The sequence below is a fragment of the Lontra canadensis genome, unplaced genomic scaffold (assembly GCF_010015895.1).
Source record: "Lontra canadensis isolate GAN:19392208 unplaced genomic scaffold, GSC_riverotter_1.0 scaffold3, whole genome shotgun sequence".
NCBI lineage: Eukaryota > Metazoa > Chordata > Mammalia > Carnivora > Mustelidae > Lontra > Lontra canadensis.
In genome coordinates, this window is record NW_022630997.1 from 45,171,745 (window position 1) to 45,190,110 (window position 18,366).

At 41.8% G+C, this 18,366-nt stretch overlaps 1 protein-coding gene across 1 annotated transcript; it reads left to right on the forward strand.

Annotated features, from left to right (window-relative positions):
* Window positions 1-1,417: 1,417 nt before the first annotated feature.
* On the forward strand, window positions 1,418-17,454 carry SAR1A (secretion associated Ras related GTPase 1A). The gene is made up of 7 exons (XM_032841272.1): window positions 1,418-1,529; window positions 6,330-6,403; window positions 6,528-6,647; window positions 7,094-7,159; window positions 10,245-10,348; window positions 13,370-13,501; window positions 15,148-17,454. Exons 2-7 carry the CDS (start codon window positions 6,346-6,348, stop codon window positions 15,262-15,264), a joined length of 597 nt encoding a protein of 198 aa, XP_032697163.1. The 5' UTR covers window positions 1,418-1,529; window positions 6,330-6,345; the 3' UTR covers window positions 15,265-17,454.
* The last annotated feature ends 912 nt before the right edge of the window (window positions 17,455-18,366 follow it).

An 18,366-nucleotide genomic window follows, 5' to 3' on the forward strand; every position in this document is an offset into this window, starting at 1 on the left:
GGGAAAGTGGCGAGCTTGTCCGTCCAGCTCCCTCTGAGTATTACTGGAGTTGTCAGATACCACTTAAATTTTATTTCTGCACATATTTGGGTCTATTTCTGTATTTTGTTCTAATGGGTTTGTTTGGCTTTTCATGCACTAGTACCAAAGTGTCTTCTTTCAAGTTTTTATTTTCTTATGAGAGAGCGAGAGTGAGAGTCAGAGAGAGAGAGAGAGAGAGCGAGCACAAGCAGTGGGGAGGGTAAGAGCGACAAGCAGACTTCCTGATGAGCAGGGAGCTCCGATTTGGGGCTCAATCCCAGGACCTTGACCCCAGGACCCTGGGATCAGGACCTGAACCTAAGGCAGATGCTTAACAACTGGGCCACTTAGGTGCTCCCCTCCTTGCCCTCCTAAAGTGTTTTAATTACTGAGGATCTATAATATATTTATTTGAGTATCTGATAGTGCTAGGTCCCCCTCCTTGTTCTTTTCCAGAGTCTGTTCCCCGAATAGTCTTGTTTATTTTTTCCATTTGAATTTTAGGAAAAAATAGGGTAGTTTAAAACACACACACAACCTATTAATTCTGTTAATTCTTTTATGGGAATTATGTTAAATTTTATAACTGTACTTAAGGAGAATTCAATGTTTTTGGTATTCGGTCTTACTATCCAAAAACATCATTCATCTTGTCACTTGACTTAGTTTTCCTATCTGTAAAATTGGAGTAATACCAATCTCATAGGACTGACTTCAGAATTAAATGAGAAAATGCTTGGGAAGGATGGCAGAGTAGGAACTAACGTGCCGCTTTGCCACTTCCTAGCCTATGAACTTGGGCTTGGTTACTGGACTATTCTGAACCTTGATTCTCTCATTTGCAAAAGGGGAAAAAAAAATAAATCTGCTTCATAACGGCTGTTATCAAGGTCAAATACTGGGGGCATGCATGCGAAGTACTCAGTGCACTGCGGGGAACCTAAGGGCTCAATGAATATTAGCTGTTCTTCCAAAACACAGGCTGTCGCAGAAAACGGTGACTGAAAGCAAAGGCTTTCTGGGATCCACCCTAAGTCGAGGGCTGTCGGGGCAGCTCTTCGCTCTGAGAACCTACCTAGCCACTTGTCGCTGCTCCCGATTTGGCCCGACCGTCTGCGACGGCAGTCGGACTTGAAGCCGCGATGCAGCGCGTCTGAGAGTACTGCGAGACTCCGGGCTCCCGCCCCGCCCCTGGAGCCGCGGCCCTGCCACGTCTCGCGCGTCCCGCCCTCCGGACGGCGGGGGGCGGAGCCAAACGTGGCCCGTCCCCGGGATCGCTCTGCACGCCTCAGGCCCGCCCCTCCGCTCCCGAGTCTTCGGTAGGAGGCCCCGGCGTGACTGAGCGCCGTGACGCTATGAGGGGGCGCGGGCAAGCACGCGCCCGGAAGTCCCGGGGGAGGGGGTGTTACGTATATCCGGCGAATAGCTGGCGGTCCCGGGTGCTGCTGGGCTGTGTGCTGTGAGGGAGGGTCGAAGCCGCCCGCCGCCGCCGGAGGAGCCCCTTGGCCGTGAGTCGGGGGGCTGCTGCGAAGGAAGGAGCCGAGGGGCGGGCGGGGCTGGGGCGGACGGCGGGGAGGGTCAGGGCGGAGGCCGGCTCAGGCGGGGTTGCTGTGTGTGTGTGTGTGGGGGGGGAAGTGACACGCAGGCGGTTCTGTGGGGCCGCGGGGCTGGTTCTGGGTGGGGACGGGCCGACTTGGCCGGTCTGCTCCGTTTCCTCACAGCCCTTGGGGTGTCGGGTCGATCTGCATTCCTTTCGGGGTCCCGCAGCTGCTGGGCGGGATAACAGTTTTCTTGTCTGTACTGTGCGCTCAGGTTTGCGAAACGGTTTCACATCCCGTCTCGGAGGAGCCTCACAGCCCTGGGTCGGGCTGGTGGGGGTCCTTGATGACTGTCCTTGGTGCGGGGGAATAATAAGGCTCGGGAGGCACTGAATTGGCCAAGGCCCCACAGATAACAAGAGGAGCGTTCGAACCGGATCTCCTGACTCCCAGAGCTGTGCGCACCCCCCTTCCCGACTTTCAGCTCTGTTACCGTCTGATGCCCTGGGTCTCGAACCCCATATTTTCTTCTTCCACCTTCCTCTTTTCCTTCCTCTTTTCAGTGCGTGGAAAAATTCCTTCGAGTGCATTTTGTATAGATTAGTGTTTTCTTCATGATTCTATCCTAGAGGCCGGGCGTGCACTTGTGAAGGCTGGCACTAAATTGTCTCGGTTAGTAGTCTCCCCTGCCCTTGTCTTTTCTCTACCTCGACCCATCTGCTTAGGTCGTGACAAGGGACCTGTGGTGCTTTGCCTGGGGGCTTGACCTTTGGTATTGACGCTGCAGCTCAGCTTGGTTTCTTCGCTCAGAACCAACAGCCTGCTCTCCCAGATCTGTCAGGAATGGTGTCTCCAAGCTGTAAAGAGGATGCCTAAGAAATAATGAGCATATATAGAGAGTAATGCACACGTTATTGGCTAATGGTCAGCATTGGCTAGGGCTCTTCTTTTTAATTTACTTCATTCTCATGTCAGTCCTGAAATTGGCAGATTTTAGTTTGGGGTCCATTGGCAGTGCTTTTGTGGTAGTTTAGAGTTCTTAAATTTTAGAGTACGCCAATTAGGCCACAAGAGGCCATAAGGTGGTAGAGTGGATCAAGGATAGGAGATAAATAGAATGCTAGTTATTAAAATACCATTCAGAAGGTGTGATAAATTGTAAGGAAGGAAACTTAGAAAGATTATCATCTGTTTAGCTGGTAGGTTACGGAAGTTTTATGTTTCTTTAAAAGCAGTTTTGTGATTTTGATTGGAATTTTATGTAATATTAACAGGAAGAGCTTTAGCTTTGGCATTTTAAGAGGAAGGTTTAAGTTTTGGCACTTAGACTTCTTTAGCTGAGCAGTTTTGGTTCAGCCAGCTGACCTAGGAGTGTCAGCGTCCTTGTCTTGTTATCGAAGGCTAAGGACCCCTGCCCAGTAGGATTTGTGTGAGGTTGAAATGAGATGTATGTGCAGGCACTGTATAAAACTGTAGAACTGCTCACGAGGGTTACAAACCCTAAGATTACAAGGACGGAGGAACCATCAAAGCCATTTCCTTAACTATGGGTAGCAATACAGTACAACACTTTGGGTCCAGTAATGGTTTTTATTATTTTTTTAACATCACCTGAAGAGTTTCTTCAAGCACTTTTCCATTGATCATTTTGGAGGGACCTTTAATTAAAGCAGGAATGTCAAGGGAAGATAAATTGGAAAATCGAACTAATTCAGTTACCGTGAAAGAATCCTTACGCGGGGGGTTTTCCCATTGTCACCTTTGGAGAATTCATTGAGTTTGGAAGAATTCTAAAATGATGTGGTAAAACTTTACAAAGAGTCTGTAGAAGTGTTGACTGCAACCCTGTGTCTGCAAATGAATATGTAACAGTGGGTTTTAAAGGAGTGATCAGAGTGGGAGGGATCTTAAAGAGAGGTTCTCTGTAAAGGTGAGCCTCACTTCTCCAGGTTGTAGAGTGAGAAAAGTAGAAGGGAGAGATGACTGGTTCGGGGGAATTGTGGAGAAGAGGCACATTGTTCTTTTACTTACCTACAGTGGAAACTTAAAAACAGGAGCTTTGTAGGTATATTTAAGTCATTAAACTTCTTAAAGTGCTGACTAAGTTACCAGACAAATTATTTAACATGCTAAATTTGGTCCCTGTCCTCCCCAAATATATGTAATATATATTAATATTAATATACATATTTTAAATTTTTATTTATTTGAGTGAGAGAGAGAGAGCATAAGCAGGGGGAACAGGGAGGGGGAGAAACAGATTCATTGCTGAGCAGGGAACCTGACGTGGGGCTCAATCCTAGGACCCCAGGATCCTGACCCAAGCCAGAGGCAGATGCTTAACCAACTGAGCCACCAGGCACCCTGCAAAAATACATTTTAATGTTACTGAAAAGGGCAAAAAAACCCCACAGTTAGGTTTTTTTTTTTTTTTTTTCCCAAAAGCTTTTGTCTTAGCCTTTGCTCTCGCCCAAACTCCCAAGTCTCATTTGGCTTTCCATGATAAGAGCCATAGAAAACAAGCATTAGGAAGCCCCTCAAGTTTATAGTCAGACCTGATTTTTTTTAAAAGATTTTATTTATTTATTTGAGAGAGGGAGGGAGCGAGCACGAGTTGGGGGGTGGGGCATGGGCAGCAAAGGGAGAAGTAGACTCTCCACTGAGCAGGGAACCCAGTGCATGACTGGATCCCAGGATCTGGGAGTCATGACCTGAGCTGAAGGCAGTTGTTCAACTGCTTAACCGACTGAGCCACCAGGTGCCCAGGCCTGATTAAACAAAACAAACAAACCAACTCAGTCACTGGACAGAAAAAAAGAATGATATATACACACACACATATATATGTATATGTATATTAAATATATGTGTGTCTAGATATGTGTGTGTGTGTGTGTGTGTGTGTGTGTGTATTCACATTTAGTTATTTAAGTAGTCTCTGCCCTTAATTTGGGGCTCAAACTTACAACCCCAAGATCAAGAGTCACAGTTCCTCTGACTGAGGCACCCAGGCACCCAGTGTAGCATTCTTTGAGGGAAGAATATAGGTGGGTTTTTGTGGATAACCCTGTTAAGGTCACTAGTAAAAGAAACAAAAGTTCATGAAAGTTGCATTTGATAACAGTTGGTCACATCTACCGTAGCTTTGTGTTCATATGCTCTGGCTGATGAAGAGGAGTGAAAGTGGGGGAAATCTTCTTCTTTTTTTTTTTTTTTCTTCACCAAATCTGAGATATTGAGGCAAAAGTTCAGTGACCAGGAAATGCTGAACCTCAGAAACTTTGACACTAGCACTGGCTTTAGATCTTACCTTCTTAACTTCTTTCAGAGGTCCTCTTGCTCATTACCAGTGTGTGTAGACTTTCTAGTAGCTTTGGGTGATCTTTTGTTTTGTTTAGGCTTACGGAAAACAATATGAAAAGTGGTCCTACTATTAGTACTAATTAGGGTTTGTACTTGGCTAGGAACCTATTTCTATGCCCTAAATAAGTACTCTTATTTTAAGAAAATCACTGTTTGTAAAATGGGTTATGTCTTGTTTACTCATATTATGAAAAGATTATCTTATTTCTTAATGTCTCTCCAAAATAGTGATATCATATCTTTTTATAAGTCAAGACACAAATCTGCAAAAGGGGTTAAATAAATATTGTTTAAGAAAGGGTATTGGTGGGCGCCTGGGTGGCTCAGTGGGTTAAGCCGCTGCATTCGGCTCAGGTCATGATCTCAGGGTCCTGAGATCGAGTCCCACATTGGGCTCTCTGCTCAGCAGGGAGCTTGCTTCCCTCTCTCTCTCTGCCTGCCTTTCTGTCTACTTGTGATCTCTCTCTGTCAAATAAATAAATAAAATCTTAAAAAAAAAAAGAAAGAAAGTGTATTGGTGGGGCACCTTGGTGGCTCAGTTGATTAAGATTTCAACTTTTGGTTCAGCTCAATGTCATGAGCTTGGGGCTCCTTGCTCATTGGGGTGTCTACTTGAGATTCTCTCTCTCTCTGCCCCTCCTCACCTCCCACAAGCTCTCTTTCTTTCTCAAATAAATAAATCTTTAAAAAAAAGAATCGTCATTGGTAAGTGGGGCAGGGCAAATCATGTCAGCCATTGGGATTTTGGTAACTGTGTTTTAGAGCTGTTTACAAGGAAGGATTAATATGCTTTTCATTCTTATTTTCTGCTTAGTGTATCGATGCGATGTTTTGATCTAGATTATTGATGGAGTCATTTCCTAGAGGTTTTACTAACTGGTAATAGCTGTGGTGTATCTAAGGAATGTGAATGAGCAGCTGTCTGGAGGAGAAAGTTACACAGTAAAAGATGAAAGTGTATTTTTTTTAAATTTTTTTAAGATTTTATTTTTATTTATTTGAGAGAGGGAGAGAATGAGAGAGAATGAGAGAGGAAAGGTCAGAGGGAGAAGCAGGCTCCCCACCCAGCAGGGAGCCTGATGCGGGGGACTCAATTCTAGGACTCCAGGATCATGACCTGAGCCGAAGGCAGTTGTTTAACCAACTGAGCCACCCAGGCACCCCGAAAGTGTATCTTTAACTCCAAGCCCTCGGAGTATCATAGATTGAAAACTGATAGAAAACCAGGATTTTGTACAGATCTGAGAACCCCACAGACTTCCCTCCAGGGTGCAAAATCTTTATTATCTTGTGCCTGAAAACATGGGACAATAAACATGCATCAGAGCTACAGAATAAGAGTTAACTTCTCCGGAACTATACTAGCATTCAGAAAGCTAATGTTTGCTGCTTTCATATTTTATACAGGTAGTAAGCATTAATAATGTCTTTCATCTTTGAGTGGATCTACAATGGCTTCAGCAGTGTGCTCCAGTTTCTAGGTAAAACCATTTCCTTGAAATATATCATAGGTTTCAAACTTTGTACATTTTGTCCAACGATCTAACACAAACAGCCTTTGGTAAGTAGAAAGCAAAATTATGTTAATTATTTTTTCTTTTTTAGGACTCTACAAGAAATCTGGAAAACTTGTATTTTTGGGTTTGGACAATGCAGGCAAAACCACTCTTCTACACATGCTCAAAGATGACCGATTGGGCCAACATGTACCAACATTACATCCAAGTAGGTTTGAAAATACCAGCTGACCTTTTGATACTTGAAGGTCATTGTCATGGTTTGAGGATAAATCCCCAGTTGACTCATTTCTTGTATTAACTGAGGTTTCAAAAGACAACTCACTTGAAAAAAAGTTCCTTGTAGGACACTCAGGTCACATACCCCTAAATCTAACCCTCTGGGACTCTCAGTATCAGTTCTCATTATTTCTCTAAGGGGACACATCTCCCATATCTACTTCTAAGAAGCAGCAGACAGAAACTTTGAGAGAAAAAGAGAAAAAGAAACTTGGCTTTTTAGAATAATTTAAGAATGTTTTCATTCTTGTATCCTTTTCTTTCCAAGGTAAAAGCTTCATTAAGTTTTGCCTTTGTATTGGCTTACAGTGCTGGGAGCTGGGCCTTGTTGGATGGAGGAGTTTATGTCTTTTTTCTATTTTGACCATTTTTCAGCATCAGAAGAGCTGACAATTGCTGGAATGACGTTTACAACTTTTGATCTTGGTGGGCATGAGCAAGGTAAGAGACGATTCAGTGGAAGAATGCTGTTAACTTATGGTTCTTTTTATTCCCTCTTTTTTTTTTTAAGCAGTGTGACATTTTTACCTTTTTAGAATGTGATTAAATTATGATTGAGCTCTTATTACTTAAAATTGTTAAGTACTTTCAGACTTATCAAAAGTTGCATATAGAGAACTCTACTCCTTTATACCTTTTGCTCCAATTTATTAGTCTCTCTCTAACACATAGTAAGTTATCAAACCTAGGAAGTTTTATTTTTATCTACTATGTAGTGTATATTTCTCTTTTTGTCAGTTGTCTCCATAATCTCCTTTATAGCATTTTTCCTCTTGAGCAAGATCTAGTACAATATCAAATTTAATCATGTCTCTTTTATATCCTTTATTCAATGGAGTATAAGTATGTAGAAAATTGTTATTATTTGTAAGTAATTTCAAATTTGTCAAAAGTTGCAAAAATAATAACAGGGAGGGGCGCCTGGGTTGCTCAGTGGGTTAAAGCCTCTGCCTTCGGCTCAGGTCATGATCCCAGGGTTCTGGGATCGAGGCCCACATCAGGCTCTCTGCTCAGCGGGGAGCCTGCTTCCCTTCCCCTCTCTCTGCCTGCCTCTCTACCTACTTGTGATCTCTGTCAAATAAATAAATAAAATCTTAAAAAAAAAAAGTTAATAAATAACAGGGATATATACTTTTGTTTTTTGTTTTTTTTTTTTTCAAAGATTTTATTTATTTATATGACAGAAACACAGTGAGAGAGGGAACATAAGCAGGGAGAGTGGGAGAAGGAGAAGCAGGCTTCCACTTAATGCTTGTGACCACTCTGATCTGTTTAGTATACTCTATCCATCTGGGGCGGTTGGTAGAATATTTCCTTCTACCTTATTGTTTTTGTAGTACCTCTTGCCTTATGCAGGCCATGTCCATTTGGTTCCTAGATTCCTATCAGGTATCTTGTGTGGGTTTTGGAGATACGTAGACCAGAGCATCTTTTTCTGATGGACACGTACTTTACATTTGGCAGGACTTTAGGCTTAGGAGTCAAACATTTAAGATGTGGGAGTAAATATTCTGCAAAGTAGGAAAAATATTGAAATTTTGTCAGATTTATTCATTTGTTATTAAATTGAGTTAAGAGGTTTCCTTTTGGAGCATTCATTGTATTAGGTTGAATTAAATATAGCTTTTTAAAAGCGTAGTTAAAAGAACAGAATATTGGTAATTTTAATTTTTTAGCCAAGTAATTTTTTTTTTAAATTTTATTTATTTATTTGACAGAGAGATCACAAGTAGGCAGAGAGGAAGGCAGAGGGGGAGGAGGGAAGCAGGCTCCCTGCGGAGCAGAGAGCCTGATTCGGGGTTCGATCCCAGGACCTTGGGATCATGACCTGAACCGAAGGCAGAGGCTTTAACCCACTGAGCCACCCAGGTGCCCCATTTTTTAGCCAAGTAATTTTAACCAAAAATATAAGGAGTGATCCAAATGATTTTGTAGTCAGCGATTTCATTAACATAATTACATTTATTTTAGTCACTTAATATTTATATCCCACAAAATCATATGTAGTATGATCATAATCACATAAAATACCTGTACAGAAAAAAGATTGAACAAATATATACAAAAACATTAGCAGTAGGTGTATTTCGATGGAGGATTATAGATCATCTTGTGTCCTTTTGTCTATAATGAGCTTGTATTGTTTTCATTTGGGTAGGAATGGGTATATGGTGGCTTTTTCACTTCTTTCAAAGGGATTTGTAACTGCTTACAAATTGAAATTCACGTGTAATACAGTTGTAAGAACTGAACTGAGACCACTTTGAGAATGTAGGAAAGATGTTTTTGGACCCCTGAACTAAGACTTAGGGTGGTATTTGGTGTGATAGATTTAGCTTTCAGGTTTTGATAGATTAAGAAGGGGAGGAATGTGTTACATGTAGTTTTGTTTTGTTTGAGGAAAATTTATTTAACAAATTACTTTATCTTAATAACTTAGTCACCATTTTACAGAAATTACTAAAATGCTATATATTTGGAGATTTCCTTTAAAAAAAAAAACAACTTAAAAATTTTAACTTCTAAAAGTAGGCCAGGCTCAGGGTGCCTGGCTGGTTCAGTCAGAAAAGCATGTAACTCTTGATCTCAGGGTTGTGAGTTCAAGCCTCAGGTTAGGTATAGAGAGAACTTAAAAAAAAAAAAAAAAAGTAGTTCTGGCTCCATATGACAAATTGAATATACACTCAGCATATGAATATGGAAAGCAAAAAGTGGAAGTTTCCCCAGCCTCTCCCTATCACACTCTTTAGAGATAACCATTATTAACTATTTGATGTGGATATGCTTTGTTACTCATCCCAGTGAAAGTAGTGGAAATGAATGGCTTAGAAATGATAATATAATTAAAGTATTGCTTCCCAAACCATTATCACTTCATGGCATAAACAAAAAACTAAATAAATAAAATTTATAAGGCCTCTTGGGTTAAATCTGGGAGACTGAGGTAATTGCCTGGGAACTTCAACCCCTGTCAGGCCCCATCTCCTGAGAGTGGACAGAGCGGGTGTGTCAGTACACGTACACATTGGTTAGTTAGGAACTAACTTGGGACTAAATGGTGTCTGGACAGGTAATTTGCATCTTGATGAATTTGGCTTTAGGGGTGAGGTTGGTCATTTTAAAGTGAGTCAAAGTGGCTGGGTTTCAGACAGTAGAGTGTGGTGGAAACTTTGCCAAATGGAAGAGCCCAGATTTCAAAAGGGGCATTTAGTTCCAGCTGATCATTGACATGTGGGCGGGTATGTGTGGGATTGCCAGATGTTGCAGTTTTTCTGAAAATCAGGCAGAAAACCTTGATTTTTTAATCTGAAAAAAAAAAAAAAAAAACCAGGTTCATGGAATATCAGAGTATATATATACCCTTTGTTCTGATTTAATTCTGGTTGGGACTTGGAGAATCCATATGGAATTGAATGCTATTGAAACCAAGCCAAGGTTTGCCCATTTTAGGACAAAAAAATAGATATATTTTTCAAAATACTTTTTAAAGAAAAAAAATTAACGCAACTACAACTTTGTCTTCCAGCACGTCGCGTTTGGAAAAATTACCTCCCAGCAATTAATGGGATTGTCTTTCTGGTCGACTGTGCAGATCATCCTCGCCTCATGGAATCTAAAGTTGAGCTAAATGTACGATTATATTTTTTCTTTTCTTGGCCTCTGTTTCTTTTAAGGAATACAGGTCAGTAGTGCCAGCACTTCAGCATTCCAGTTACCATTTGATAAAAGTCTTAGTTACAGGAAGGACGTGTTTTAAATCGAAGATCTTGCTTTTCAGTGTCCTGAGGAAACTCAGCTTGAACTTGAGGAAGTTAACTTTGTTTATATCTATCATAGGGTGACTGTGTCCAGTTTGCTCCCACACTCCCCAGCGTGTGCCTCTTGCCCTGGCATAGTGAATGCCTTTTCCCTTCACATACCATAGATGGTCCCTGTTTCGGAGTGAAACCTAAAGAGAGAGATTAAGGGTTCTTTATGTGTTTGAATCTGCGTTCTCACTCTGTGTCTGCCCCCCTTGCACTGAATGACTTCACAGACCCTCACAGTCTGTTCTCAGTCGTCAGTTTGGGTCATGGGCAGCTTTTGATACTGTCAGGTTTTCTCCTTCCTCAGCATTGCATTTGCTCGGCTTCACAGTTCTTGTCATGTTGTCTTTGTTAATCCCTACTGGGTCACCCTGCACCTCTTCTTTTTATTTGATTTGTAACTGTCTCTCTGCATTCTTGTTCCTGGCAGTTTGAACCTGTGCCCCATTTATTTGTGAGTATAGTTTCTTGCATCTATACCTCTGGTCTCTTGTAGAATCACTTATAGGGCATTCCTTCTCTTACTTGACCTCTTGGCATTGGCATTCTCTCTTTCTTTGAGCTCGCATTTGCATTCTTGGTTTTGGTGTGCTCTCTCTGGCTAATACTTCTCAGATTCTTTCGCAGGCACCCATTCCCCTCCTTAGCCCTTAAACCTTGGTGTTCCCTAGGGTCAGTACTTCCTCCCAGGCTGGTCAAGGCTGCTTCTCATTCCTTCTTCTGCCACATGCCAGTGACTCCCCTATGGATTTCTCTTGTTTAAACCTCTCTTGAGCTCCAGCCTCACACATAATGCTGCCTACTAAAGAGCTCCACCTGCCAATTCCGGTCTCCCAGAATGGAACTCTTCCCGACCATCTACCTGGACATGCGGTCCAGATACTGTGAATGACCGGAGATTTCACTACCACCCTGCCACATTCTAAAATGCTAGAAGGAACTTTTTCAGACATATCATTGGCCTATTTAATATTCTTTAATAGAACTCTATCACCTTCTGGATAAAATCCACAAGTCTTTTGCATAGCACATAAAGTCTTTCCTGATCTTTCCTCTGTTTATTTCTCCAGCTTCTTTTCTCTTTATTGCCTACCTTGAACTACATTCCAAACATAGAGAACAACTTGTCCTTCCTTTAGTATGCACAAATGTCCCTGCCTGGCTTTCTCATCTGACCCCCACCCACTTTAACTGGTAAATTTAAAAATGTCCTTTAGGAGATCCCAGAGTTCAGCCATGACCTCTTATAGGAAGCTTTCCCTGACCTCTCGGACCTAGACTCGCTGCCTTATCAGTGTCTCTGGTCTTTACTGGTTTTCTTGTAGGTGTCTTCATCAGATTGTGAACTTAGAAGGGACCTAGTTTTGTTCTTTGTGAAACGCTTGCACTTAGCAAAGCATCAGACATAGAGTAGCATCTGGTTAGTATTTAATCAACGAATGACATCCTTACTCTGATTTTGTCTAACACTTCCTAGAACCTAAGATGGTCAAAAGTGTGTTGCGCATTATCCCTTCAGCTCTACTGTCCTTTCCAGGCTTTTCCTGTCAGTGGGCACTGGGTTCCCAGGCTCGAAATCTCTGCCAGCTCAGGCCCGTCTTACTTGTCTTATTATCCAGACATCAGTCTCTTTACTTCTTTCTCCACAGTGCCTGCTGCACTCACTGTCCCTTAGATGCTGTCATCTTAGGCTAGGTCATTATCTCTTACTTGAGTGCACATAGATACTTTGTGTGAATTCATTGTGTTTTTTTTTTTATGCACAGTTTTTTTTTTTTTTTTTTTTTGAGAGTGGGGGTGGGAGGGGCAGAGGGAGAAATAGACTCCCCACTGAGCAGGGAGCTGGATGTCACTCTTGGTCCTAGAACCCTGAGATTATGACCTGAGCTGAAGGCAGACGCTTAACTGACTGAGCCCCCCAGGCACCCTCTTACACACGGATTCTGTCTAGTAATTTCTGGATTTGGGGTCTTCAGGATCTGTTGCAGCTAACTTCTTAGGCTGGCACCGTAATGTTGATCATGCCTTCCCATTCTGTTATTACTGTGTGTCAACATACGAAGACAGGCAATTCTCCATGTGGCTTTCTGAATTCTTTTCCTACCGTAAAGCCATTGCTTATATTCTTCCTTTTCCTTTCCATCTGTCCAAATCCTGCCCCTCTTTTAGAGCCTAGTTTGGGTTCCTCTACTTTGCTAAGACTTTCCTTAAGTCCACCATTTGCCCTGCCATTTGATTTCCCCGAATGTCTGTTAGTATTTGTATTCTGTCCCTGTTCATTGTGACACTTAATCATACACTTGCTTTGCTTTGCTGACAGATGTATGAACATAGAGTGAGGATTTCTTGAAGCCAGGGATATGTCTTACCTTTCTTTTTGTACTCCTTTCAGTGCCTGAGATAGTGCTTTGCACACACTGAGCACTCAGTGTACACTTGGGGGCTTCCTGAAGACCTCCTCAAGACTCTTTAGCCAGAGCATTCAGTCTTCTAGGACCGTGCTTAGTGGAGAGCCCGAGGATGGTCTGTGGTTGAGTGATTTATCTCAGAGTTAAGGTTGAGGCAGTTCTCCTTCCTTGTAAATAGGCACAGCCTTAAGCTGCAATTGTTTTGAAGCTGTTAGAGGATTTTTACCTAAGGTCAAGGTAATTTTTAGGGGCTTCTTACGTAACATTAAAAATGTTGTATAATGTCAAGATTTTTAGATCATCGCTCAGGTATAAAGACTATTAGATATTTCTCTTTACATTTGATTCATTGTAGACAAGTGAAGGTCTGGGTGTTTTTCATGATCTAGTGGGCATTCATAGATTCTCACCTAGTTCTTCCTTTATGTTGTCTTTAGGCGCTAATGACTGATGAAACAATATCCAATGTGCCAATCCTGATCTTGGGTAACAAGATTGACAGAACAGATGCGATCAGTGAAGAAAAACTCCGTGAGATATTTGGGCTTTATGGACAGACCACAGGAAAGGTAAGAGAAAAATCATCAGGGGACATATTATTAAGGAAATTCAGAGTGTTTGAGAAATTCATGTTTTACTATCTGGATTTTACTTGTCTTTCAAAAGTTTAACTGGGCCTAGGATTGGTTTTGCCATAGGTGATTTGTAGTCACTGTGAAGGCAGGAGCCTGTTCTTTCACCATTGTCTGAGGAAATTTTCCTCAGATATATGAGGATGAAGAAATTGGGAGGAAAGGCAGGCTTACCAATTTTAAGAATTTTTTGACTCTCTTTCAAATCTCATTCAGAGAAATCTTTTTTGAAGAAGGCCGCCTTAACCAGAAATCAGTTTTGTTTTTGACTGGAGATTTCAGGTTATGAAGTAGAGTGATCATTCATGATCGCTTTCCAAGCACTGAGACCCAAGCACTGGATTATTGTCAGTGTTCCTTGCTGAGCGAGGTAGGACTGTGATCCCTAATTTGAAGATGAGGAAAATCAGAGAGTGATTTGTTCAGATCTATACAACAAGTCAGTGATAAAACCAGGAATAGAAGAACCTGAGTCTCCCGGATCAGTAGGTTATATGCTGTATCCAGTTGGAAGGAGAACTTGCTGCAGTGCTTGTGAGAGAAAAAATCTAGATCAGCAGTAGTTAAGCAAGAATTCTGGTTTTTTCAGCTTGAAGTTTTGGCATAATCAGTTTTAAAAATTTTCCTTTTCTGAGATCTCTGATAACCTTCTGACTTTTTTCTTTTTATGGTTTCTTATTTCTAAGTGTTACCTCTTCTTGATTAGCTATTTCTTTCTAGAAGCACTGACTTTAATTTAATTTCCCCTCTTCTGCATGAGTGTTACACAACATGAATTCTTAAATTCCTTGATATAATTTAATTCTGAATGCTTGTGCTAATGAGAGTGTTCTTTTTTTTTTTTTTAACCTTAAGAGTTTATTTATTTGAGAAAGAGTGCACAGAAAGAGAGAGAGCATGAGCAAGGGAAGGGACGGAGGGAGAGGGAGAAGCAGATTGGCCTCTGAACAGGGAGTCCCAGGTGGGGTTCAATCCTAGTATCCTGAGATCATGACCTGAGCTGACGACAGATGCTTAATCCACTGAGTCGCCCAAGCACCCTTCCTTTTTTTTTTTAAAGATTTATTTATTTGAGAGAGAGAGAGAGAGAGCGCATGCATGATTGGGGGAGGGGTGGAGGGAGGGAGAATCTTGAGCCAACTCCCACTAAATGAGGAGCTCCGTATGGCGCTGGATCTCACAACCCTGCGATTATGACCTGAGTCAAAACCAAGAGTCGGTGGTGCTGAACGAGCTGAGCCACCCAGGTGCCTCAAGAATGTCCTTATTTCCAAGAGTCTTGGACTTCTCTCCATCAAAGAACATGCTGGTTCTGTGGGTCCTAGTGGCCTTTTTCTTGGTTAGCTGCCGTAACTTTCCAGATGCTGGTGTGTTCAAAGTAAAGGCTCTTCACTGTGCTGCTTATTTTGTCTTGAAAGCATGATGCTCTGCGGAAGATAATCTGTATGGCTTTGACCCCATTTTTATAAGTAATTCCTACTTCATTTGCTTTTGAGGAACAAAGAGTGTGATTTGTGATCACCCTTTCGAGCTTTTCCACCATGGGGATGCTAACAGGCCTTTCTTGGTTTTGCCTCCCTTAGGGGAACGTGACCCTGAAGGAGCTGAACGCCCGCCCCATGGAAGTGTTCATGTGCAGCGTGCTCAAGAGGCAAGGCTACGGCGAGGGCTTCCGCTGGCTTTCCCAGTATATTGACTGATGTTTGGACAGTGAAAATAAAAGAGTTTTCCTTCTCTGGACTGATCCTATTCACAGCTTCCTCATGAACTTTTCTAATAGAACAAGGAAAGCTCTTCAACCGTGTCTGGCGTTGAGAAGCCAAGAGTCTCTGTCAGCTCTCTCATCGCCCAGTGGTGACATGTGCTCTTCTCCACACTGTTGGGAGGTAACACTGCCCCACGTGCTGGTGCAGCTCAGCATCCCGGGACTTGGAAGTTGGCAGGATTTGCTGTGTAAAGCTGTGTGCCATCCTGGGGCACCTAAAAAGAAAAACACGTCTCACCACTGTGGTTGATTTCAAAGAAAGTGATTCTATTTTTTAAAGAAAGTGTTGTTAATGTCATTGGTGTCCCTCCTAACTTTCTGAGTTCAAAATTTACTTGGTCCAGAGTTCTTTTTTTTTTTTTTTTTTTTGGTCTAGTGAATGGCATTTAGCTTCTTCATAAAATTATGCACATGAAACATGTTGGAGGCCAGAGCTCAGTCAAGTAAACTTAGTCCTGTTGAGTTAGCAGGTCAGTGAGCCAAAGCTCCCCTGCTCTCTGACTGCCTTGTGGTAGGTGGCGCCAACCTTGTGCACAGAGGAGCAGGAGAGGGCCCGGCCGGCCTGGTGGTGGCGACAGGTTTCCACTGTGGTCAGCCAGGGTCGTTCCTCACCTGGTAGAGCAGACGGTTGGTTTGCTGTGGAGGAGTTCAATATAGAGTGGTGATTTTATTATTTTTACTTACAAAGCTACAAATTTCAGGCAGTCTTTGCTCTTAACTTTCCATAGCACCTTTTTCATTTTCAGTTATAAAAAAGAATGACTTTTGCATCAAAAGAGAACATCCCCCATGTTCTCCTATACTACAGGCGTGTGTCCGTTACTTTTGCACAGAGTCTAGGAGAACATTTTCAGGATAGGTGAGTCACACAGGGCAGTTACAGTTGAAGGGCTTTTAATTCTGTGAGTTGAGAACTTAAAAACCTGGCATTTGTAGCATTTGTTTGGATCCAGGAAAGATTTATTTAGTGGGGTTTAAAATTCTCATGTGCAAGATTTGGCTTCTTTATGGGAATGTTCATGAGCTCTTTTTCTAGGTTACTTTTTGGGGGAGGGTTGTGGTATGAAATTGCTTTTCTCCATGCCAGAAATAAGCTGGGGAAACTGAGGACTTTGTGTAGTGGTGTTCTTTCTTCGCCAGTGTCACTTGTCATTAAGAGCTCAGTATAAAAGCCTCAGCATGCCCAGTCGTGTGATGATCATTTTTATAGCATTCCTTTTTCTTAGTGCCACGTGTAAAATTGGATTTTCAGGATCTTAGACCCTCTCTTAAAATGGGTGGATATCTTCATTTTTCTTTAATGAGAGATTACAAGTAGTTTCCTCAAAACAAAATTATGATGCAAAGGTTTAAAATACATTCAGTGGAATTTTGGTGTCTAATGTGAGGGTAGGGAAGTGTGGGTAATATTCCAGGGGCGAGTAGGGGTGTTACTCTTTAATGGATTTCTCATTGTCAGTTTTCAGTACTGACCTATTAGGAAAGGCTAGTTTCTCACTGCCAGGTACAAATGCAGAGGCTCATTAAAGGATAAATCTGGGAATAGCGTGCCTTTCCTCTGTTAGCAAGCATAGCTGGATTGCAACAAAACTGTTGGTTTGGAAAGGGTGAAAGCCTTAAATGAACAAATGTAGCTAATGGTGAATGAACTAGGTAGTTAACTTGCATAATTTTAATTTCCTTTGGCTAAAGGTAACCCATACTTCTTTATCCAGAGACTTGAGAAGTATGATTGCAGCGCTAGTTTTCGGTTTTGTTTTTTCCTCTTTGTCCCTGACCCCTTCGTAGGCAAGCTAGAAAACTATGGATTCTACACAGCTCAGCTCTTTGTGAAAGTGGTTTACTTTGGCCACTGGAGAAAGAGGGGATTGAAAAGTCTGGCATCTATTTCCTGCTCCACAGAAAACACTGTTCCTATGAAAAGATTGCAAAAGAAGCTGCTGTGAGGAGCTTGGCTCTTAACAGAGAGGATCAGAGCTTTGTACAGGAACTCCATGAATTGAGACTTTTCATTCTGTTTTATCAGAGTGCATATGTGTCCTATTTCAGGAAAAGTTAATTAAAAGTCATTTACAAAAGAAAGTCAATCTGTATCCTAAGCATTTTAATAAAAAGTTAAAACAGACTTGCTTTCTTGTGCCATTTATTTTTTCATTTATTTGCGAGGCTTTGTTCTGGTTTTGAATGTGTCTTGACATTTGTTGTTTGTGTGGTGGGGGTGATGAAACAAAAGTTTCCTACTTAGGGAAAGAAATATTTACAAAGGTTATGAGAGACAAGTTTTGCTACTGGGAGAAAAAAAAAAAAGGGCTAGGCCAATTCACACATTTCATTGCAAGTCATAAACTTGGTACATTCGAGAGGCTTCAGACATGTGGTGATCCCAGGACTGGTGGTGTATACTTTTTTAGCAAATCTCATATTAACATGTTAGTAAGGACTGGGGCCAGTTTAGCTGTTCACCCTTCACCATTTTATACAAAATCGGAGAGATTCGGTTGAGTGCTACATTTGGTAAAACAGGGAAAGGAATGAAATGTGTGCTCGTGCATTTACCAGGTTTGTAGGGAGCCTTGTTTTTAGAAAACCCAAATGAGATTCTAAAACTAAAGCAATGGGACAAATAGAATGGAAGCAAAACGCAACAGGTTCTTTTTGACCAAGTATTAAAAGTGTTAGAGGCATCTTGTGATTGAAACTAATGTCCCTGTTACTAAAATGATGCCATGGGTCCTATGCTTATATATAATATCTGTCGTTTGAGTTAGAGTGGGACATGAGAAGTACAGACTGAGTCAATGAACCCAGCACTCAAGGGGTCTCACCTTGGCTGCTGGCTGTGACTTGGGACCCTTTTTAATGTGCTGTAAACAGAAAAACCTGACGCATCATGGTTCATGCTGGAGCCTTGAGCGTCATTAAGAGAGAATCATGGGACTCAAGAGAGAAAGGAACTCTTAATTGCTAGGAAGTTGGGATAATTAGATTTTCCTGTGATGGAGGCATCTTCGGTGTCACAGAGCCGAAAGAAAACCAT